Raw genomic sequence first — 25,072 nt, 5'->3', positions numbered from 1 at the left:
ATATCCACGACTGGCTTTTTATGGCCCAATCACGAGAGCTGGCAGTTTGGCATTGAGATGTTGTCCTTATCCAAATCCAGAGCTTGGGGTTGAGACTCAACACAAAGAAAAGTGTGTTGGCGCCAGCCCAGAGAACCACGTTCCTGGGAGTGGTATGGGACTCGATAACGATGCGGGCACAATTGTCTCCTGCACGGATCAAGTCCATCCTGGCCACGGTGACCAGGATAAAGCTAGGCCAAGCCATCTCTGTAAAACATTTTCAGAGAGTGTTAGGGTTCATGGCAGCAGCAGGGCCCAACATCATTCCATTCGGCCTGCTGCACGAGGGCCCTGCAGTGGTGATTGAAAACCAAGGGGTTTTCCCCGAGGGGGAACCCGTTACGCATGATCAGGGTTATGCGCAGATGCCTTCGTTCATTCCTTCACCACACCCTTGTGAGGTCAAACAATATGTCAGTGGTGGCCTATATCAATCATCAGGGGGTTCTGAGATCCCTCCCTCTATGCAGACTGGCACATCAGATCCTCCTGTAGTCCCAGGGGAGACTGTTGTCTCTCAGAGCAACATACATACCAGGGGACCAGAATCAGGGAGAAGACATCCTGTCAAGGAAGGGGCTGAGGCCCGGGGAAAGGAGACTTCACCCCGAGGTGGTGAAGTCGATATGTGAGAGGTTCGACCCTGTGGATGTGGATCTGCTTGCATCTCGAGAGACGTCTCACTGTCCACTGTGGTTCTCCCTCACACATCCAGCCCCGCTGGGGTCTGATGCCATGGTGCAGAGGTGGCTGAGGCTGCGTACAGGAGTCTGTACGAGACGGAGTCAGATAGCCCCGTTGTGGCCGGCCCGAGTATGGACCTGCAACATATCGCTCCTAGACGGCCCTCCTTTGGAGATTCCCATCAGGAGGAACCTGCTGACACAGGCAGAGGGCTCAATATTTCACCCTCGGCCAGAGTTATGGAAACTGTGGGTCTGGCCTCTGAGGGGGCACAGTACAGAGAGGCCGGCCTGTCAGCAGGAGTAGTCGAGACCATACTTAGCTCTAGAGCTCCCTCCACGAGGAAACTGTATGACCTAAAATGGAATGTGTTCACCAATTGGTGTAGCGAGCGTGAGGTGGACCCAGTTAACTGCCCGGTGGCTTCAGAGCTGGAGTTTTTCCAAGATCGCTTCTCGGCTGGTTTTACCCTGTCCACACTCAAGGTGTACGTGGCTGCCATTGCGGCTTTTCATGCTCCACCTTACGTGACGGCAGATGAAGAAAGACTTTATTTATTAAAGACTTCTCAAGATTTATGTCCAGAAGTCTTCTTCATGGCGGAAGTCAGACCAGTTGCTGGTGTGCTTTGGGTTGCCCAACAAGGGGCTTCCCGCATCCAAACAGACGATCAGCAACTGGACCATTCAGGCTATCTCTATGGTCTATCAAGTGTGCAGCTTGCCTTCACCTTTGGCCGTGAGGGCTCATTCAACCAGAGGCATGGCATCATTTAGAGTCATCCTTTCAGGGGCCCCGATCCAAGAAGTGTGCGATGCAGCAGGATGGGCCATCCCTCATACTTTTATCAGATTCAATAGCCTGAACATTCCTTCTACGCCAGGCACTCTAGTGCTCTCGTCCTAAGTGTGCCTGTGTGCAGCTTCACACTGGGACAGGCGGGGCTCGTTGTGGCATAGTGGGTACTCGTTCCCCAAAGTGTCGTCATCGACACAGTACAAGTACCCTCAAAAGGGAACGTCTCGGGTTACGACTGTAACCCATGTTCCCTGAATTGCTTCATCACAGAAGCTAACGCTGGTGTGTGCTGGCGTCCCTTTTTAGCTTCCGTGTATGCTGTCACACATTACGTTTTTTTAATCTTTTAGTATGAATATATTAGCCTTAAGATTATTGTTACGTCCTGTATGGTTTGGGAGGGTTGTTTTGTTTTCTCTCTCTCTCTTTTCGCTATTCTTTCTCACAGGACCAGTGATTGGATGGTGTTCCTGTCACTCATCGAGTTCACCCGAGAACCAATCAGAGACTGGTGGGCGCGTATAAAGACCCGGAAATGACGCCAGCGAGGGAGAGCGGCTTCGTTTCTCCTTTGTTTTGCTCTCTTGTGGTTATTTGCTCTTGCTTGTTTTTGCTTAGTTTTGGTGTGTTAAAGTTTACTCCTTTGAGCTCTCCATAACGCTGTTTTACTGCGTTTTATGCTGTGATCCGACTCTTGATTTTCTCTGAGTTTGTTAAGTCTTTCATCGATGCATAGCGATGGGACCAGGTTAGTACATCACGTGATTTACATTTCACAACACGCAGAGTAAAAACTATTTAACACACTAGTTTATGAGCGGGTGCCAACTTATGTATTTATGTTTATTAGGTAGTGTAGTTAGTGGCGTTTTACGCTGAAGATTATTTTCCTCTGTTTCTTTACTTGAGTTTAGTGTTTGTCCTGGGGTTTAGTTAACGTGTTTGTTTTATTTCTTTCTTTTCTTTAGCACCGCTCTTGTCCGTCGCTTTGTAATTATTTATCGTTTATGTTGTATATAATTTGTAAATAGATTGTTTGGACGTATATTTGATTCACGGTTTGTGTTATTGGGTGTTTTGTTATATCAAACTATATTACTTACTAAAAGCAAGTGCAAATCCAAATGACTGTTTCTCAATTCATCACATTACATCTCCTCAATAGAGTGCAAGTATATTACTTTAAACAACTTTCTATTCAATTATTTCTATTTTTATTTTGTCTATGTTTCGTTCCATAACCTCTAGATGCCAAGTATATTATGTGGACGTAACATAATTGGGGGCTCGTCCTAAAAAAAAAAAGAAAGGATGTTTTTTTTCCCTTTGTTGAGGAGTGAGATGTGTGTTAGTTGACTACTGGCAGAATTGTGTGAATGTTAGGTTGAGCAAATTTATGTGCAGAATAAGCTGGTTTGTTCCGAAACAATGACAATATTCGCATTTAGGAGATATAAGCATTCAAAACAGTCTCTCACTTCCGCTATCACAGATTTTTAAGACATCACATCTTCTGTCCAATCAAATGCTCTCTAGAATCTAAAGCGTCCCGTCCCGATATTATAAATACGTCACGGGGTATATGGGTTGGAGATGAGTGTTCGGTTGCTCAAATGCTTGAGTTTTATTATTTTTTCCAACTGTATGTTGGTTAAGAATGAAATGGCAACAATTGATTCACACCTCTACTATTGAATCCAACGTATTATCAGCGCTCGGATTCGCTTCCATGGTGCTGTCAAGTACGACTCGCAGTCTGTGAGGTAAACTAAACGCTAATGGCTATTTGAAAAAGGGGAGGAGCCATTCCATATGTCCAGCCTTAGCTTCCTGTTTTAGTGGAAATAACGTCAACGCATCACTTCAGTGGGCCTTTAAATCAAGCCACAAACAATGCCAAATTAGAAGACATAAGCAAGCATTCTTTTAGCAGTTAACAAGCTAATGTTATTGATCAAATCTGTGCCAGGTAAATTAGATCTGGAGAACGGGATGTCCTCATTCAACTAAATAATACAAATTCACATACTACTCATTATCACAGCAATAAGCGTTAGCCTGGTTGTTACCTCTCGTCAGCTACAATGTTGTTTTATGAATAATCGTATGACTGACTGCAACTCGACTGCAACTGAAAAGTGAAGGAGGAGGAGCACAGCGAGGGGGCGGAGCAGTGGCGTTTGATTGAAGAGGACGTGCAGGATACTTTCAGCCGGCATTACAATCCTATCAAGTATATGATAACGTTCAATGAATAAGAAAGCCTTTTTGCAGATGTACAGAATCCATCTACTGCAACCTACCTCATCATCAGACAATGCTTTTCAGAAAAACATCAAAACTTAAGGGTCTAGCGACACCCTTGGTTAACACTAATGATCGCTTAGTGGCCCTTGTGGCATTGAGAAAAAGAATGCAAAACGTACTTGCATTTCATAATGAAATGCAGAGTGACATTTCAGAACGCAACAATTTACAAAATCGAGCTTGCGTAGCTAGAGGCATTTGTGTTCATGTGCTTGCATTCCCTTTAGAAAAGAGTATTTATTACACAAATAATATACTTTAAAAGAACATGCTTATGTGCAAACTGAATGTAGTCTTTTTTTGGACAATTATAAGATGTTATTTACAATTAATTGAGTAAACTATTAAGTTTAAATTAGTTTAAATGTGTATTAAATGCAATTAGTTGAACTTAGTGCTTTTTAACACCTCTTTACTTAAGTAATTTCATAATTATTTTGTCTCTGGAAGATGGTTTAAGTGCACTACCAATATACTGACAAGCATTTATGAATAATACTGTAATGTCAATTCCATTGAAACTTATGCCCTTTAGTGTTACCTGCAAGTACCGTAAAAAAAAAAAAATAAAAAAAAAAATCTTTAAGATTAGAAGTATACTACTAGTCCACAGGCAAGACACAAACTTGCATCACCCACATGCCAATATATGCCATGACTAATGGGCTTTTTTTGGATGTGCCAAAACTGAAGTCAGTGGCATTGTTTGTGAATGAAGGCACGTCCTGGAAACTTCAGATTCCACATAATGATCTAATGTGTTGTTCTAATGATAAAACCATTAGAACATTTCCAACTGCTCCATCAGACACCGTTTGTATTCTTTCCACCAACAAGCAAACAGCATGAACAGGATTGTGGGATATCATAGGCAGCATGAAGAACACATTTGTACTTCCTTCAGAAATGAAGGCAGGACAGTAGGCAGGACATTTTGCAAACATTGGATTCAAACATGTTAATGCCTTGCTACCTCCACACAGTGAACCAAAAAAGAAAAGATTTATTTGAAAATGTTGTAATTGTCCAGTTGGACTTTTTAATGAGATCTTCAAGTGCAACTTGGCATTTTATACGTCTGGCAGAGTGCTGAATGTATATCACGTGAGGCTGTTTCATTGACTCGTATTTAGTGAAAGGCCGTTTGAAGAGGGAATTCACTGGGATGATTAAATGACATACAGCTGGGGGAGGAAGTGTCTTCGATGAGCGTTTCCTGCATGACAATGCAGCGTTCTTCATTGAGTTAAGCTTTCTGTAGATGGCCTGTCAGATCATATTAGTGTTGACCTGGAATAGCCTCAAAAACGGCCTCTGTTCAGAGGTCCATCACACACACTAGAGCTGATATAAAACACCACCAGTAACATGACATTCTAATAAATAAAAAGCTGTCGTAAGACTGAACAACTTTTTCCACATCTAATCAGTGAGATAACATCTTACTATACTGCCAAATTAAATTTGGGTACAAATTAAATAACATGCTTTGTGTTTGTTTGGCTTTACTAAGCATATTATTTAAAAGGTCATGAAACCCTAAAACACATTTTCGAGATGTTTACAGTACAGGTTGCACCTCAATGAAAACAACAAAAGCACTCATTATGTTTATTATCAAGAGAAAAGTGATTCTTTTTTTTTAGTTTTTAGCTATTTCGTTCTTTCGGTATAAAAAGCAATGTTGAATCAACGTCACGAAAAGTTAACCTGGACTGATGATTGGTTGCAAGTGTGCATGTCATCAGTTTCTGAGCTTTTCTCTGCATTTATTCATGAGAATGAACGGTTTTAATCCAATCACTGCGCTGTATTATGCATGAGATCGCATTACAGCGGAGAATTGAAAGGTCACGAAAGACTGTTTCAGCTCTGTTCGTTCACCTCTGCCTGTTCAGCGTTGCGTTCGGATACATGTGTCGTAAGTGTGTGTTTCCTCAGTACAGTAGCACAAAACTCTTGGAGTTTGACTACCAACACAGAATATATGGCTGTAACGATATTTGATATGTTACTATACAGTGCACCTGGTTATAAAATGTTTTCAGATATAATGCAGGCATCCTATTAACAAACAAAAAAACTCATCACAAAATTCCAACCTCTAAAGTCACTCTTAGGGGGAATTACAAGGAATTTAAAACTGATTTCTGAGTCTTTCTGACTGTTTTATTTAAAAGAACTGACTCATTCTATCATTCAGATTCCAAGGTAGCAATTTACAATAAGGTTCTATTTGATAACATTAGTTAACGTGAAATAACAATAAAAAACACTTCTAAAACGTATTAAAATCTTAGTTCATTTCAACATTTAATAATAGATGATTAACATCAAAAGTTGTATCTGTTAATATTATTAAAGAGAACATGAACTAACAGTAAAGTTATATTTGTATTAACTAACATTAACAAAGATTAATAAATAATGTATCAAATGTATTGTTCATTGTTAGTTAATGTATTAAGTTATGAATCAACTCAAGTGTGACTAATCAATTTAAATATGGGTTTATGTGATTTCAGAAGACTTGCATATAAGAATCCAGAAATAAAAAAATAAAAAAATGTTAAGTAGAAATCAATGCTGAATTTTCATTGTTTACGTGTGGTGATCTGCTGATATCAGCAGCCTTACAGACAGCAGCAAGAAGCCCAGACTCAGCACTGTCTCTGAGAGATGCAATGACACACCAGCCGCAAGATCCCTTCACCACCACACCGCTCTACTCCTGGAGTCGTACCGCTGAGCATATATTCCAATAACACTAATGTAAAATAATAATACATTTTCAACAGAATGATTCTTTATATTCCATTATTCCTGATTGATATTGATTTGGAATGTTTTGCTGGGAGTCTCCATTCATATTTAGTTATACAGCTAAATCATGCGGCCTGTGTCATCATGTCCCAGTCTCATCCCCCCTTTCTCTCCATCCACCTTCCTGTTGGTCTAGACCAGAGGTGCCACTTTGGCTTCTTATTTGGTAAGACACGTTAAAAATCAAGGGGCATGAGTTGCGATTTTTGGGGGGCTTATTTTGAAAAAAAAAAAGGTTGCTTGTTAGAAAAATCTTAAATTTCTTTGCATTTATGGTCGCTATAGCACAGCCTACAATTTCACAAACAATGTCACCAACAGAGTTGTACAAATGGAGAGGAAACCCAGGAGATGATGGACGGTGCAGGGACAAGATATTTTTTAAATATATTTATAATGTAGGCTTATTAATCATCACAGGCCAAACCTATTCTGCTCACTGGTGATCGGAGGATAGTGCGTGCCCTCCCGCTTTGTTGCAATTTGATGATTTTTGTAAAATAACTTCTGTTTTTGCTTTTCAAACTCAGAGTGGTTTCAGTTTAATATGTTGCAGGCTCATTTATTGATAATAAATTATTGATAATAAATCATATTGGGCTTGTTTGAAAATGTGGTTGCTTATTTGTCTTGCGAGAGTTGGCAACACTGGTCTAGACTATCCTGTCTAATAGAAACAAAAGTGCTAATTTAAATATGTAGATAAACTGATAATAAAACTAAATTGCCTGTATAGTTAGCACAGCAAAAAAAAAAAAAAAAAAAAAAAAAAAAAAGGACTCCCACATCTTTTGTTGTTGGTGTCAAAGGCCACCCGTCCAAACAAAATCAATACAATATTTTGATGCAAATGAATCTCTCACTTGTAATCTAGTCAAATTAGGGAGATACTGCACTTTGCATGACATGCTTGAAAACCATGAACAAAACTACACAAAGTAATGGAAAATATGACCCAGACTACATTAAATACTGCTTCACTTACAGCGTGGATAAACATGGTTTGTGCAGACCACAATGTGTTATGTGCTGTGAACTATCATCTGCCGACAACACGAAACCCATCGTAATTCATGAGACATATTTTTAATGACAAAGTAAAACAAAAATATCAGTGTTATTAAGCTTGTCTTGTAAATGTTTTCGCATATTGATGAGCCTGTGCGGTTTAAGGTTCTGTAGCATTAAGTTCAATGTGTTTTTTTAATTACTTTCGTACATCAAACAATTATAAGAAATCTAGATCCTGAAGCAAAACCGGTTAAGACTGTTGTACTGAGTTTTTTGTATTAAAAATGTGTAGTTTAAGACTTAGTTTAAACTAGTCTACTAGTGAAATAAATGCTGAAGTCCCTAAATAAACTAATTAGGGTAAAATATATATTTTTTTTTTTTTGTGTGTGTGTGTGTGTGTGTGTGTGTGTGTGTGTGTGTGTGTGTGTGTGTGTGTGTGTGTGTGTGTGTGTGTGTGTGTGTGTGTGTGTGTGAGTATCAATCTCCATCAATAACGGAGAAATCTCCTTGGCCAAGAGAAACACCTCTTCACAAATTAGCTCAAATGGCAAACTGAGTGATAAATAATAATAATAATAATAATAATAAATAGCATGAATAATAAATATATTTTTGATGCAAAAAATGGCCTGTGGCTAAGTCAACACACTACAAGTAAAGTTGCATAGTAAACACAGTACAATACAATTTATTATTCTGGCCTTTTAATGCCTATTGCAGGAACATGCTCTAAAGTATGAATAGTAATTTTGTATGTAATGTATCCTCCGACACTGCAATGAAATAAACCTTGCCTACTATGAGAAACCATCATAAGCAGGCATTTCAGTAAAGCCTGTGACATTCGTGCTTACCTGTCAGTCATTAGTACCACGGCATGCAGCTTTTGCTCTCAAGTCAATTGGTTCAATACTAATTCTGTCATGATATTCATCAGAGGAGGTCACCACAACATCTCCAGACTGTTGTCCAACACGCACACTTTTAGCTGCTATGCGCCGTGGGAAATAATTCCAATAATTTCTCTGCATGTGAAACTAATCAAAGACTAAATTAAATACCCCTGTTAAGTCTCTGCATTTCATGGCTTGTCCTGCATTAGACTACTCTAAAAAAAATTACACTGGCTAATTAACATTCCAGTAGACAACAGTTGACTTGTGTATTGTGTATCCTCTCTGTGCATTTTAAACGAGAGAAGAGAAGAAATCACAAAAACAAGTTTAGGGCCACACTTATTTCATTCAAAGGATGAGACATCACCCTCTTTCACATGTATGTCCCCACCCAGCTAGTGCACTAAAAACTTAATGTAAACACACATAACAGGTGATGACAGACACTTATCTAAACAACTTAACTGTAATGGACATAATCATTCACACTATCTTGCAGCCGTTGCGCAAATATTGCCACCCAAACTTCACGTTGGAAATTAAGCAAACCAAAAGTTTCCCAGTATGCAGCTGCAACGCAGTGCAAGTACGCAACAAAAACGTTACATTTTACAACACCCTTAGTTACTAATATCAGGAAAACAAAAAGTATACCTACTTGAGCCAATGAAACAGTCCGTAAATCTTCGGAAACAGCTTGTGGAAGGCGGACCATCTTCCATGTCTAACCGCAAGCGAGTAATGATAACTCTTGATATGATATGCGTCTAGTTTAATGTCGACCCGCTGCTATAAATGACACGATCCGACCCTGAGACGCCGGATGACATCAAAGCGCGTCAAATCTAAAAGACGCTACAGAACGCCGTGTTTGTATGCGCCCCGTACGCACATGTATCTGATGTACGTCCAGTATGTAGACTCGCCACGTCCTCTCCTCTTAGAATAATGTTAAAAAATGAAGGCAAGAGGCGAAGAGGGCTCGTCTCGAGTGGAGCCGGAGAACGGCGTTCGCGTATCTCCTCCCCGGCTCGCCGCACTCTGGCGCAGCTGCTCAGCTCCGGACTGCTGTAGTGTGCTTTCCCACTGCTCGGGGGGGAATGGGGGCGTCATTTCTCAGGGTTGGACATCCTCTTATGTTATAGTGTAGAGGCAGGACGTTAGGGAATTAATTTAAAAAGCAGCGTTTAAGGACATATGGATGCGTATAAGTGCTTCCACTAGAGGCCATTCTTCGCTATAAAGACATGTTGGTGCATTTCGGGTCCTTCTCAGTACATACAGTTCGGACTTGTTTCTTTGACTTCTAGATGTCACAGTGAGTACTACTTTAACACACGTAATACTGTTTGTGCGTAAAAACAACGCTGTCAGGAGCCATAAACGACTGCAAGACAAGTGACAAGGCAGGCAGCAGAACTGGAGAAAACAACTGTTTGCTGCTGCGGACTGACGCGCTCTGACGTCAGCACGCGTCAATGAGTGTGTGTGTGTGTGTGTGTGTGAGAGAGAGAGAGAGAGAGAGAGAGAGAGAGAGAGAGAGAGAGAGAGAGAGAGAGAGAGAGAGAGTGTGTTTTGTGGTTGAGGACAAATCTGTTTTTCGTTTTGGTAAAGCGTACTAACGACAAACTATTGCAGGAACGACGTTTTTCCCCTCCAAAAATGTATATTTAAACTACGAAATGACGGTACCGTCAGACGTAGCATTATTTCTGTGCAAAAATTCGGCTGCAATTTTAATTAATGTTGAAAATGACATTAAAAACACATCCCTTTAATAATAATAATAATAATAATAACATACATACATATTTTTAATGTTATCTCAAGTGCACCATGTTGTTTGCACCTAATCTTAAACAATAACAACATGAAAGCAATGTAAGCTTGTACTGTGGATCTGAAAAGAGTAACAAATACACAGTATGGTTTTAAAGTATGTTTTACAATAAAATACATTAAAATGTTTGATTTAATGCATTACTTACTATTTCTTTGAATTTTAGTAACACTCCATGAGTGAAATTTTGTTCAAAGTAAATCCAACACTAGATTTTTTTTTTTTCAATGTAGGCTTATTCATAATTATAAATGTCTATACAGTATTCTTCCATTACTTAAAGTAATTTCTATTCATATTTGGCCATCATGAAAGTGCAATTCCTAACTCTATTCGGTCTAGAAAATTAAGACCGTGTGTTAAATTAGCTTTTAATATATCATATAGTTATTTCTATTTTGCTGACTCATTCGCTATAATATTAGCTATAAATAATACATTTATAATATCCAATGAAGGGGAACAAAGATAGTAAAGGGAAAAGGAAAAATAGGCCAGGACAACAATCAGGGAGAAGAGGTTAAATCAGTGTTGTATAAATTAGAAATAAGATTCAATTTTATTGCTGTTATCCAATTTTTAAATACATTTACAATTAAATGTTACTTTGTATTAAAAAAAAATATATATATATAGTTTCTCCCTTGGCCTGTTATTATACTACATTATATGTTATTTGTTTTTATGTACTTATGTGATTTCTGTGTTTGTTTATAATTATTATAATTTTTTTGCAAAGCCATAGTGCACAGTATGATCATTATCCGAATATTGTCCAAAATTATCAGTGTCAGTTACAGCACTAACAATGATTCTACTTCATCATGGTTTAATAGCCTTTTAAATATACACACACTATATATGTAAAGAATCTATTCATTTCTTAAATGCTGTTTTTTTTTTTTCTGTAGCCTGAAACATCTAAAGATGTGTATAGTGCTTCAGTCTACCGAAAGAACAAACAATTAAGATAACTATGCTAAAATATTTTTAGGTTTCCATTTGCCAAAATCATGCAAAATTAAATAATAATACAAAATATGTTTTCACCTTTGAGAAGTTTCAGTTTGTTGCTTCAGTATGCCGTGCACAAGTTTGCAGCTCAGTTCTTTATAATTATTACAGGAGTTGGGTTTCTTTTCCAGAATCCTTTTTTACCCTGAGGTTTATTCAAAGGATTTCCTGTATCATTTTGACGTCCCATTGACGTCTGTTGGGCCCCACACTTTCCAAAACTTAGAAATATTTCTTCATCTGGTGACTGAGCATTCAGATGTTCGAGTCATTGGAGAAAATAAGAGCTTGCATCTGGTAAGAGTACATCTGGTAAGAACTGTGCATCGTCAGACATGGTTAATCAATAAGACTTGCATTTAATTAGTTTAAAACGTTAGAGAAACTAGTTTGAGAAGATATGAGTGTTTTAGTAATGGGACTCCTGTTTAAACAACTAACAAAATTATTGCTTTTTGGTTGCTTTCTGGATTGTATATTAGTGTGAACATCACTGGAGCAGTTTATCATGGAGTTCTCCCAAGTTCATAACAAGTCTGCAGAACTGAATGTATTTTTGATATCACTCTGGGATGGAATACAGTAACATGCTCATTTGCAATGTGATGATAGATCTGTGATGAACTGGCCAACCATCCAGGGGTGAGTTTCCCAATCATTAGCCAACTGTGGTCACAAGTTCTGTCGTTACCAACATAAATCGGTGTTTCTCAAAATTATAGTTCCAACGTACATTCGCAAACCGCATTGCAAACTTGTGTGATTGGAATTACAGCTCTCATCCTGTGGTTAGAAGCATAGTTTCTTGTCAGTATGACATGTGAACTTACATAGATCAAGCAAGCTAACATGGAGTACATTCCATATCTTTCATTCCATTTAAAGGGGCTATATGTAGAATTCAGAAACCCTTGTTATGAGCAACATCGGAGGCCGTTAAGTGAACTGCAGCCAGCAACTTATTGCTCATGCTTGCACTTGTGCGGGCAGTTTTAAATTTGATTGTGCGAGTCAAAATTGGTTTGGGCGGGTGTACAAACTTTGGGCTGGTTTGGGATCAGTGTGGCGGTTTTCAAACATTACAATTTTATAGGATAATTGGTTAACAAACAAAATCCAAGTGTCCATGTACTCCATCCAATCAGTCATCATGACGTTACTAAACACACATGCCAATTGCAGAGTTAGCTGGCGTTGGTGTTGACGTCGCTGATAAGCCTACACTTTTAGCCAATCACGAGCAATAGCAGGCAGACGTGATGATTCATGAGTGACGGGTTTTTAGCTTGTAGCTCAAGTGATCGATCGCTATGCCAAAGTGGCATACATATAAACTGTAGTTACAGTGAAGAGTGGAAGAGTGACCCAAATCTTAAAACGTGGATTACACCTGTGGTGACACGTGAGCTTAAATAGATCAAGCAAGCTAACATGCAGTTCATTTCATAACTTTCATTCCATTTAAAGGGGCTGTACGTAGAATTCAGAAATGTCTCGGCTATGTATGTAACCCTTGTTCCCTGAAGGAGGGAACGGAGACATAGTCGAATGATTGGGATTATGCTTAGGGAGCCTGTCATCTTCGAGTATTGTTAAAACGAGCCAATGCACAGTGGCGTGTGAGTATTGCATCACACGCTCCGCCCCGCTATGCGGAAATAAATACGGAAGTAGATGCACGCACCAATTGTTTTTCGCTGAGAGGCTTATTTTTCTAGAACCTCCGCTTCGGGACCAGACATGGACCACCAACGGTGCCCCGTCCCTGAGATTTCTCAGAGGAAAGGGTCAGGAAGGGGCTGTCGAGAGGAGCATAAGTTCGGGGGAACTAGGTCCGGTTGGGCCATTAAGGGGCAACAAGGAAGAACTGCTCCTTCTCCTCCCTGACTTAGCACAGTGCTGTACAAGAAGGCTCACTGGGGAAACACATCTTTGCGTAGGCCCCAGGGCCAGCTGTGTACCAGTGTCTCCGTGCCGAGGGTTTTCCGCTCGATCAGGGAGAAGAACAACTGGCAAAGGGACAAGTCCGGAGAGGCAAACAGATGTAACTGTGCGGCCCCGAAGTGGTCCCCGACCAGCTGGACCGCCTGGGGATGGAGTCTCACTCTTCCTGGCCACAGGCTGTCATGAGGCCTCGTCGGCGGCACGATTGAGCAGGCCAGAAAATAAGTGGAATGAAGTGGCCTCAGAAGCTAGTGACTCCAAGGAGGAGGTGGCGGGCGAGTTGCAACATGCGAGGGAAGCGTAGCGCAACGGTCGCAGTGTTGTCTGTACAGACAGTACAGGCTTGCTGAGCAGCGGCGTCTCAAAGCAAGGTGTACTGCTAGCAACTCGAGGCAATTGATGTCAATGCAGTTGGAGGCCCGCCCAGACCCCTGCTACTGCATGCCCGTTGTACGTGGCCCCTCAGCCAGTGTTGGTGGACACTGGTTCTCATAGAGGCGGCTGGCCCTAAATAAAAGGTCTGATTACGGGCTGAGGGTTTGGTGGCAGGTCAGGGTGATTGTCACACGGAGCGTGCCGCTCTGCCACAACCACCTCGGGACTCGGCCGTGAAGCCAGTGCTAAAGCGGTCTTCATATGGAGGAAGCTGTACTATTGCGGCTGCATCTGCCATATGCCCCAGTAGCCTCTGAAAAGTTTCAGTGGGACCTTTTCTCACTTCTGAACAGCACCGACCGGACACGCTCTTCTCAGGAGACGTGTTGGATCGAATCCATCTCCATACCGGAAAAAGAGATCCTCAGCCCATGGACGAGTTTACTCTTTTCCCAGGTGACCTAAAGACCCAACTGGCTGTGTAGCACTCGAAGGGTAGGACTTTGTACTGAAACTTCGACCCCTCGAATGCAAGAACTCAGGCATGGCATTGTGGAAGGAGAGAGATATTCGCTGAAGAGAAGTGACCCTTCAGGTCGAACGCTACAGACCAATCTCGGGGACGGAGCATTCAAAATGTGTTTCTTCGTTCACAACTTGAATGGAAGCTTGTAAAGGGCCCGACTCAAGAGACACAGGTCCAAGATTGACCGTAACCCACCACCTTTCTTGGGTACAATGAAGTATGGGCTATCGAAGCCGGTCTTCATATCGGCTGGAGGGATTGGCTCAATCGCATCCTTCGCCAGTAGGACTGTGATGACCGCGCGCATGACAGGCACACATTTGTTCAACACCAAAGTGTAACGAATAGCGCTGAACTTGGGCGGATGCCGGCCGAACTGAATCATATAGCCGAGTCTGCTGGAAATGTAGGTAAATGGCTTGGCTTTTTTGGGAGCCAGCAGCGTAACAGACACACAAACAAACAAAGAATTCCACGCTGAGGTGGCCCAGCGGGAGCAGAGGCGGCGGCAGACAGACACCCTCGGCGACGAGCAGGCGGAGGATCTGCCCCCGGCGGACGGGTGGAGGCAGCAGTGGGCCGCCAGGGCAAGATATGCCGGATGGCCTCCGTCTGCTTCTGGGCGGCAGAGAACTGTTGGGCGAAGTTCTCCACCGCGTCACCAAATAGCTCAACCTATGAAATGGGGGGGTCCAGGAACCGAACCTTGTCCGCATCCCTCATGTCTGCCAGGATGAGCCAGAGATGGCGCTCCTGGACCACTAAGGTGGACATCGCCAGACCGATCGTGTGAGCTGCAACCTTCGTGCTACGGAGGGCGAGGTCGGTTGCAGTGCGGAGCTTACCCATGAGCTCACGGTCTGGGCTACCCTCGTGCATGTTCATGAGTGCCTGGGACTGGTGGACCTGAAGCAGCACCATGGCATGCAGAGAGTAAGCGGCTTGCCCACAGGCTTTGTAAGCCTTGCGCGTAAAGACGGATGAGAACTTACAGGCCTTAAAGGGGAGACGAGGATCCCCCTTCAATGAGGAAACGCACGGATGGAATGGCATCTTGAAAAAGACGCAAACACACCCGTGTTGCTCTTTCAGGAAATGGGACCCGTCACCAGTGCCGGAGCACACAGGGGAATGTTACAGTAACAGTGAAGCACTCACTTCTTTCGCCCTCAACCAACCTTCAACAAACTCAGAAATGTTATGCTGTTAAAACATCAGTTGAGAGCTTCAGAAGCTCGCGATCACTGCTGCACTCTCGCTGAAGAAACACCAGCACTGGGAGAGTCTTCCAGAAGAACACCAACACACTCGCTCATTGTACACAACAACACTCTTCAGAGGTGCGTGCATCCACTTCCGTATTTATTTCCGCACTGCGGGGCGGAGCGTGTGATGCAATTCTCGCACGCCAATGTGCATTGGCTTGTTTTAACAATACCCGAAGATGACAGGCTCCCTAAGCGTGATCCCAATCAGTCGACACGTCGACTACGTCGAACGTGACCGAACTGATAGGGAACCCTTGTTATGAGCAACACCGGAGGCCGTTAGGTGAACTGCAGCCAGCAACTTATTGCTTGTGCTTGCACTTGTGCACATGTAACATACAAGAGTGTTGCCAGTTTGGGCAGTTTTAAATTTGATTGTGCGGGTCAAAATTGGTTTGGGCGGGTGAACAAACTTTGGGCTAGCCTAGAAATCTAGACGCACCCTAGCGGCAGCAAAATATATTTTGCAGCCAGGGTAGTCTAGCAACTCTCCGTTGACTTTCGGAGCGTTGACTTTCGGAGCTGTAAAACCTAAATTGGGTCAGGCCAATCACATCGTGTATAGAGTAGGCGGGGCGGGCTTAACATAATGACGACAGAGTTGCGACGGTTCCCTGCTACTTGAAAACAAAGAATGGCTGCTGCTGCTGGAGAACAGTCTTTTGAATCGGCTTTGACCGCGACTCTGGAGGACTTGGAGTCACGTTTTTCTTTGAGAAAAGTGCAAAGAACGGCACTTAAGTCATTCTTAAAAAAGGAAGATGTGTTCGTAGTTTTGCCGGCCAGATTCAAAAGTTGAATCTATCGACTAACGTTAGCTCCGCTGTTGGGAAAACGCTCTGGTTGGTTGAAGCGCTGTCCTATTGCGTGCAGAGGGAATTTGAAAGACAGCCGTTTATGCCGCCCCTCGGATTGAGCCGTGTCTATGGTGAGTTGCCAGACCTAACATCTTGATGTAGGTCTGGCTTGCCAGGCTAACTTTGGGCTGGTCTGGTGCGTGCGTGTGTGATGCAATTCTTGCACGCCAATGTGCATTGGCTCGTTTTAACAATACTCGAAGATGACAGGCTCCCTAAGCGTGATCCCTATCAGTTATGAGCAACACCGTAGGCCGTTAAGTGAACTGCAGCCAGAGCACTTGTGCACATGTAACATACAAGAGTGTTGCCAGTTTGGGCAGTTTTATATTTGATTGTGCGGGTCAAAATTGGTTTGGGCGGGTGAACAAACTTTGGGCTGGTTTGGGATCAGTGTGGCGATTTTTAAACATTTAAATTTCATAGGATAATTGGTTAACAAACAAAATCCAAGTGTCCATTTACTCCATCCAATCAGTCATCATGACGTAACTAAACACACATGCCAATTGCAGAGTTAGCTGGCGTTGGTGTTGACGTCGCTGATGAGCCCACACTTTTAGCCAATCACGAGCGATAGCAGGCAGACGTGATGATTCATGAGTGACGGGTTTTTAGCTTGTAGCTTCAAGTGATCGATCGCTATGCCAAAGTGGCATACATATAAACTGTAGTTACAGTAAAGAGTGGAAGAGTGACCCAAATCTTAAAACGTGGATTACACCTGTGGTGGAAGATGACTCAAAGCCTCTTTGTAAAGATAACTGTAACTCTGAAAGCACAGTTGAATGACTTAATTGAAATCCAATATGGGACTACTTCTGGCCATCGTTGTGTGCACACTGGCCTAGGGTGCGTTTCCGAAAGCGTTGTTAGCCAAATATGGTTGCAAGTTCTGTCGTTATCAGCAGGGGTTAAAGTGGGCCGGAACGATCCGGAACTGTGTCCCGGCACCTCAGATAAATTAGCCTAATAAATAAATAGATTCATTAATATCAATGATAGCGTGATGGTAGGCTATTGTTAAAAAAAGACGCGTGCACCGTCAAATTGCAGCCAGCCTGGAAGGAGTCCTTCTGCATCAAATCAAAACATAATATCACCCCCTGGCCCCGCCTTCACAAACACGCTTCCCGACGTTATGTTCTAAGTCACGGTTCTCCAGTCTGATTTGAGTGCATCTACGCTGGTTTATGCATGCAGACAAAGTCATTGTGTTTACAGTTGCCAGGGGTGGATTGGCCATCGGGCAATTCTGGCAAATGCCAGAGGGGCTGGACCATTTTTTTAATATATATATATATATATATATATATATATATATATATATATATATACATTGTTTTTGAAGGCTGACAGCGCATAGGACAGGTTTTTATCGCTTGCACGATTTCACTGTGTTTATAATAATAATAATTTAATAATATAGTAAATATTAAGCATTTGGCCCAATCGGCAACGGCCGGCCTGGTCCCGAGATGCACTCACGGTGGTTGAGCTCGGTAAAGTTAGTTTTAGGTTTTAGGTTAGTTTTGTTTTCCCATGCCACTGTTCTATAGGGTCGGCAGTCTTACAAAGATATCAATAGCAGGATTAGTTTTAACATTATGTAACCATTGTATATCGACATGAAATATTCATTTAAAATCACCTATGTGCGTTAATGCTGCATATTTATACCTGAGAATGCTTTGACGCGTTTCCACAGCGAATTATGCCTGAACGTCTGCTAATTCCACCAACTGCGTTAAACGTAGCCTATAATTTGTATTATTTAAAATTACTTTTAACATTTAAAAACAGATTTTCAAATTCCAAAGCTTGTAGAAGGTTCTTATTGGCAATATTGACTTAGGCTACAGATTTCCTGGTAGCCGTAAGTAAATTAACTTGTCTAAGAAAATGATTCATAAAACATATAAATATCAGTTGAGCCTATGTTCAGTTTCTTCACTTACACAGACGAAAATGAAAAGACTATCAGTCAAAGTTCAGCTTTAGGAGGGGAAGAATTAGGGCAGGATAAGGAGACTGCGAGAAAAAGAAAGATGAAGATGAGGAGAGAGCAGGTATTGACAAATAATCTAATGCCCACTGACATGGTTTTAAAGCTATTTCTTATCCGTTTTTTGGCCTTCAAAAGTCTAAAATTGCACATATGTAGGTTAGAGAAATCCAAATTTCCTCAGGGGAGCATGCCTCCGAACCCCCCTAACTACCTCACATTTGAATGCCCATGTCTGTGAGTGGCTACAGTGCCAGGGATGAATTTTTGTCCCAGTCCGCCCCTGACAGTTGCTGTTCTAGCCAGAGCAAGTGGATGTTGCAGTGGAGTTAAAAGTCGAAGGTGAAGCTCGATCATGCAGGTTTGCACTGCACAACATCAGGAAGATCAGGCCTTTCCTAACTGAGCATGCAACACAACTTATCGTCCAGGCCCTGGTCATCTCTAGGCTTGACTACTGCAATGCTCTTCTGGCTGGACTTCCAGCATGTGCAACCAAACCCCTACAGATGATCCAGAATGCTGCAGCTCGTCTTGTCTTCAACGAGCCCAAGAGGGCCCACGTCACTCCTCTGTTCATCTCTCTGCACTGGCTACCTCTCGCTGCTCGCATCAAGTTCAAGGCACTGACGCTTGCTTACAGAACTATCACAGGATCAGCTCCCTCCTACTTTCACTCACTCCTACGAGTCTACATCCCTACCAGACACCTACGATCGGTCAACGAGCGACGTCTCGTGGTTCCATCACAGAAAGCCACAAAATCACTTTCCAGAACATTCTCATTCACAGTTCCATGCTGGTGGAACGCTCTCCCCACCCTCATCCGGAAAGCAGAATCCCTGACAACATTCAAAAGACAGCTGAAAACCAATCTCTTCCGTGAGCACTTAACCTTATAGAAAAAAAAAAAAGAAAAAAAAAATGTCCTTTCCCTTTGAAACATCACTTATCAGGCTTATGCTACTCTGAATAATACCTGAACTTCGTATTTTGAGCACTTCTTGCGTTGTTGTTGCTTTTGCCTCTTTATGATGACTCGCTGAATTTAGTCCTAATTTGTAAGTCGCTTTGGATAAAGGCGTCTGCTAAATGACTAAATGTAAATGTAAATGTAAGTAGGCTAATGTTAAATTTCCATAATTGTGGTTGTGATTTATTTCTGTTATAGTTGTCTTCAGCCATCTTGGTGTGTTACATTTTTGTCAGTTTTGGACTTCCCATTTTTATGTTTGAATTTACATTGTGAAAAATAAGGTTGTGTTCCATACTGTGGTGTTCAACAATTTTCAACAACATTGTATCGTCATCATATCAGTGTAGATATAGATGGACCAAAATAAAACCATTAAAATATCAAGTAAATAAGTATTGTACTTGGTGCCACAGTGACACTCTCGTCCCAAAAAGTATACCACGATACTCAATATGTTGTCCCACGGTGAGTCATTTTTCCCTGTTGCACCTATACAAAATTTGAGGGTACCCCCACCTGCCAAACCCCACTTTAACCACTAGTTATCAGCATAGTTCAACGAGTTTGTGCTTCCCGAAACCATAGTTCCAACGAGCATTTGCAAACAGCATCACAAAGTTGTGTGTTTGGAACGACAGATCTAGACCTGTGGTTAGAAGCCTAGTTTCTTGTTTGCATGACATGTGGACTCAATAAATCCTTATCTTGAGCAAAATAAGAACACTGATATTCAGTATAATCTATATATTTTATTTAGAATACATACAAATTTACGTCTTTTAGTTTGTCAAGAGATTTAAAGCTCAGTTTTTTGAAGAGTGCGCATGTGCGAAAGTGCTCTAGTATGTAAGAACGAGCCTATTCAATCTGGAAATAAAGCAAAATAACTGAGAAAAATTTGAAATAGTCCTCAGATGCCATGTCCGTAATTTATAACAAAACATCTAGCATTAATTTGATCTCAAACAGATTCATTAAAAGTAGTTATTACTCCACCACCTCCGTGACATCACTAACCAATGACATATTTGTGAGAGTACGGTTTCGGGAAACAGACGTGACTAGCTAGTTGATTTCTTCAATGATGCTTCGTACTCTTTGGTAGTTAAGCAGCAAGTTACCTACATTTATTCTTGTTCAAGAAGCTGTTTAATAGATATACATCACAATAGGGAAGAAAAGACTATCACAACTTCCGTTGCACGTCCAAAGATGATTGTATGTTCATTAATTGTACTGTAACAGCCTTTATGATAAGTCACTACCTTTATCAAAGGACATCTAAGATGTTATAATGTGTGGGAGGAATAAGTTAAATTCAATTATTTTTGTCCAATAATCCCAGAAAGGCGTTCTAATCAATTTCCCCAACGAAATTTTGAAGGAGCACAATCAATTTAAACTTACATAAACAAGGTTTAAACTTACATAAACTTTCATATTAGAGATATTTTGCCTGTTTGATTTGACATACAGCAGCTCTCTAGTTCACCACTTCATTGCTTTTACCATGCAACCACACTGTAAATAGTTGTGTATACCCTGGCACAGCGAATTACAGGGTAATAACCATATGATGGAACCTGCCTTGTAACACAGTAAAACGCCACATCAGGGAAGACCAACAGTGACGTGGGTGGGGAGCTCAGGGCTGATGAATGCGGATCCATTAAGAAAATGTAAAGCAGAAATGTCAGTCGGGACTTTGTGAACAAGGCATTAAAAGAGTAATTTTACAGCTACCTCTTTTTTCCCATTCTAACCACCCAGTGTTTAGAGCCAGGAGGCAAAGGAAATATTCACAGACCAGACTGTGGTTATTATGTCATTCGGCTTTTAGGGATTTCCTAAGCTCTGTATGTTCAAGTGGTATTACTCTTAACATCAGCGAGCTTAGAGGTGCTGGAAATGAAGATTTCTATGTCACAGATTTTTAGTGGGATCCTGTAACATTTTTAATTTTTTTTGTCTCAAATGTTATTAGTATTTATTAGTATAGTATTTTGTCACTGATTATTTGAAACATGAGCCCCCGTTTTCTTTTGCAAATGGGTGAATGTGGTTGTGATGATGTAACGTGGCAAAAGCTTAGCTTATCAATATTATTCAACCATAGGGGTGCTTCCCTTACTCTCAAATATTTTACTGTTGTGATAAATAAATAATCTATGTGACGTACTGATCCAGAGATCAGGCCATTTCCAAGCCCATCTTCATTCATCTGTATTTTTGGTCAGATTTACTAGAAGAGACTGACTATTTTAAATGTGTATATTTTCAAAAAATCTGAATAGTTTTGCACTGTTTTCTAATACCTTCTGTGTAAAACTTTTTCTATAGTTTTGTATCCGTCCACTGATAATTAAATTATTCAGCCTACTGCTTACTGCCCAATGCACAGTATTCTGTATATTGACTTTTTTTTTTTTAAAGTACAATATATTGAAACTGTATGCAGTATGCAATGATACATCTTTTTAAACAATGAGTGTTACAATATTGTCACCATATCCTTACAACATTGCATTATTAATTCAGCAAGTTATAAATATAATATTTATTTTACATTTTTAATTTTGAACAATGTTATAATCTTTCAGTCAAATCATGAGTAATGAAAGAAGTAAAATAATTGTGCCTGACTATGTCTAGGTTATTGCAAATGGCAGGTGAAATCAAGCACATTGCATTAGTTTTGCACACATGCAAACATTATTGTAAAAAAAAGTGATTCAAAAACATCTTCATAAAATGGATAATCATAAACAAAATAAATCATAAAATTGCTGTGCAAAAAGTTATGAAATACATTGTTTTGTTACATGTGAACAATGACACATTAACCAAAACTACAAATGGGTCATGTAAGGTATAATGTAATTTTTGTTGTGTTTATGCAATAGACTTTATGGAATTAAATAGAAAAGTAAAATGGAAAATGATGCATACATGCTAGAGAGCTGCTGTATGTCAAATCAAACAAGCAAAAGATCTCTAATATGTAAGTTTATGATCTCATGTTACATTTTGTTCACCTATAATTCTGTAAATATAAAGATTCATTTGTTCATTTTTTCAAACATTACTTCAGAGAAGATATAAATATGGTGCAGTCTGTTAAACCGATTGATAATAGGCCTGTACTCTTAATTGTAGCTTAAAATATAAAATATAAAGCCCCATAGGCCTGTATAGCAAAGGCAGCAAGCTGCAGCTGCCTGTAACATCAGTGGTGGAAGAGTATAATGTAACAAAAACACGACAGGCGATGATGCTGCGAGACAGTAAAGATCCAAGAGTACGCCAGGCAGACATTGAGGTCAGGACGGGTCGTACATGGTCAGCCAGCAAAGGCGGAGAAGAGCCTGCATCATGCTGACATTGTCGGGTCAGTAATCCAGGGAAGGCAAGGGCTAGGCTGCTCGACCAGGGCAAGCTGGAAGCAGGCGATTCCGAGGGACTAGGACATGGTACAGAGGGAGGTCCGTAAGGTAGAGGAGAAAAGGTGGCATGTTAAGTTTGCAGCGATGAATAAGCAGGGCAGCTGGATGAGGTGTGAGGGTGTGCGGGAGAGGGTTCTGACTTGACAGAACATCTGGAGCATGGAAAAGCACTGGATGAAGTTTTTGTTGTGTTCCGTGTATGACATCCTACCTACTCCATCAAACCTACTTACAAGGGGGTAGCAGAAAGCCCCAATTGCATGCTCTGTGGAAGACCAGATAACCTTAAGCATGACCTTTCCTCACGCAGAACAAGTTTGGCAGATGGAAAATTTCAGTAGCGGCATGACCAGATTTTGACTCAGCTAACTGCCGGAGTGGAGCAGGCAAGAAAAGAAACCAAGACAACTTTGGTCTAGGGAGTGCGTGGCAACTGAGATGAGGAGCAAAGGAGTCCTGGCCACGACAAATGACTGGGAGATGCTGGCAGACATTAAGAAGCAGCTCAAATTCCCAGAGGAAATAATCCACTCTAGCCTCAGACCTGACACTGTGCTCTGGTTGAAGAGTACCTGGCTTGTCAATCTGACAGTACCCTGGGAGGAAAGAATGGGGGAAGCACACAAGTGTAAGCTTAATAAATATCAGGCGCTGATTCTCAAGTGTCAACCGGAAGGATAGAAGGCTTGGAACCTGCTGGTGGAGGTTGGCTACAGGGGTTTCACAGGGCAGTCACTTTGGAGGACCCTTGGACTGCTTGGGATTGATGGCCAGGACATGAAGCAGCTAGTAGCAAACATTACCAAACAGACAGAGTTAGTATCCTGGTGGATATGTAGGGCCCTATAATTTCCGCGATCATGGAATCGCGGACGTAATCGCGGAATTGGCAAATTAACGTGGAATCTGGTGTTAACGCGGGATTTCGCGGAATTTTACATATTTGGAATGAAATTCTGTTTTTGTGTGGGAGAAGAATGTATGTCTGGGGAAAATGCAGACCGGGGGAAGCAGATCTAGGCGACACAACCCCTCCCGTCATTGCAGCTCCCCCTCCCCCCTTCAAAACAATGAAAGCATGGCCAGTCGAAGTGGCTCTCCACGGCTCTGCTTTCGTTGGCAAAAAAGTTAAGAAACTCAACGCTAAGCCCTCAGTAGTAGTCCTACAACTTGAATACTTGTTTAAGTAACTTTTGATAAAATGTTTTTGGCTGTTACATGATGACAAAGTCAACTTTAATTTCATTACTCAGGGAGTACTTGCTGTATTTTTGCCTTGTTTTTTATGCACTTTAAATGTACTGTATGGAAAAGATGATTCTTATAAGTAATTTATGTATAACTGAAATTGAGAGGGGTTTTTTTTTGGTCCTTTTTTTTTTACTTGAAAGAAAAAGCTAATGAGCACTTTTATTTAAACTTATAACTAATACAATTTATTTTACTGGACAGTTTAAAGCTCATAACCATTCATATTTTGTTGTTACTTGAAGTACTAAGAGTGCAGTGTTATGTTGCATTAGTGTTATGTTATGTTGCCCATTGCAGTAAATGTGATGTTTGTTACCTCAATAAATTTAAGGTCATTCCTATTTTATTTGTGTACATTTTAATCATTAACATCAAAAGCACACTCTTTTTACGCGAAAGTAACAGTAAAGGGTAAAAAAAAAAACTGAATTCTCAAAAATTAGGAATTTGCAAAAATTTAAACAGAAAAAAACGGAATTTGGGAAAAAATTAAACAGATTTTATAGGGCCATAGATATGGATACAACGAAATGAGTGGAGGCAGAACCAATATGGCGAAGGGCCAAGAACATCTTGAGTTTGGAGGTGGAGAGCGGGAGTGGAACTAGGACACTGGTTCCACCGTCAAGCCCCCCTCCCGCCCTTAACTCGATCAAGTTGGAAGAAGTTGTCTTGAGAGAGGAAGCGGGGATAGCAATGTCACTGGTTCACAGATGGTGCAGGGTTAGTACCTGTAAAAGTGAGCAAGTTGCAATAAACCGTATCATATTTTGCATATAGTAATAAACAAATACGCTAGGGGTTTGGAGAGCATAGAGTTTTGGAGAGCATAGAGTTTAATCAAGAGTCATTATTGTTGTTATGCACTGTAACAAATTAAGCTTCTCATTTGACTCAATTAGCACCTTTTTTGTTGCCATACACAAAGTTGTTTTAGCTATCATTGCCCTTTGTCCTGATTATGTCCTTTGATTCCTGTTTCCTTCCGTGTTTAGTTCTTGTTCCTTTC

The 25,072-nt window shown here is 41.1% G+C and overlaps 1 protein-coding gene across 4 annotated transcripts in view; it reads right to left on the bottom strand.

Moving 5' to 3' along the window:
- Nucleotides 1-25,072, bottom strand: part of pde10a (phosphodiesterase 10A) — a 123,707-nt gene that overhangs the window by 77,705 nt on the left and 20,930 nt on the right. For 2 of the 4 annotated variants that reach the window (XM_082154448.1, XM_082154449.1), the window contains exon 1: nucleotides 9,223-10,475. The exons of the other annotated variants lie outside the window; for them this stretch is intronic. In XM_082154448.1, the coding sequence (XP_082010574.1) occupies nucleotides 9,223-9,286 (64 nt within the window). In that variant the 5' untranslated portion in view covers nucleotides 9,287-10,475. Of the gene's footprint in view, nucleotides 1-9,222; nucleotides 10,476-25,072 lie in introns of those variants that run through there. 4 annotated transcript variants of the gene reach the window in all.

The sequence above is a fragment of the Leuciscus leuciscus genome (assembly GCF_965113295.1).
Source record: "Leuciscus leuciscus genome assembly, chromosome: 22".
In the NCBI taxonomy this organism is placed as follows: domain Eukaryota; kingdom Metazoa; phylum Chordata; class Actinopteri; order Cypriniformes; family Leuciscidae; genus Leuciscus; species Leuciscus leuciscus.
The sequence above is the reverse complement of the archived record's forward strand: the minus strand, read 5'-3'. Positions and strand labels throughout refer to the sequence as shown.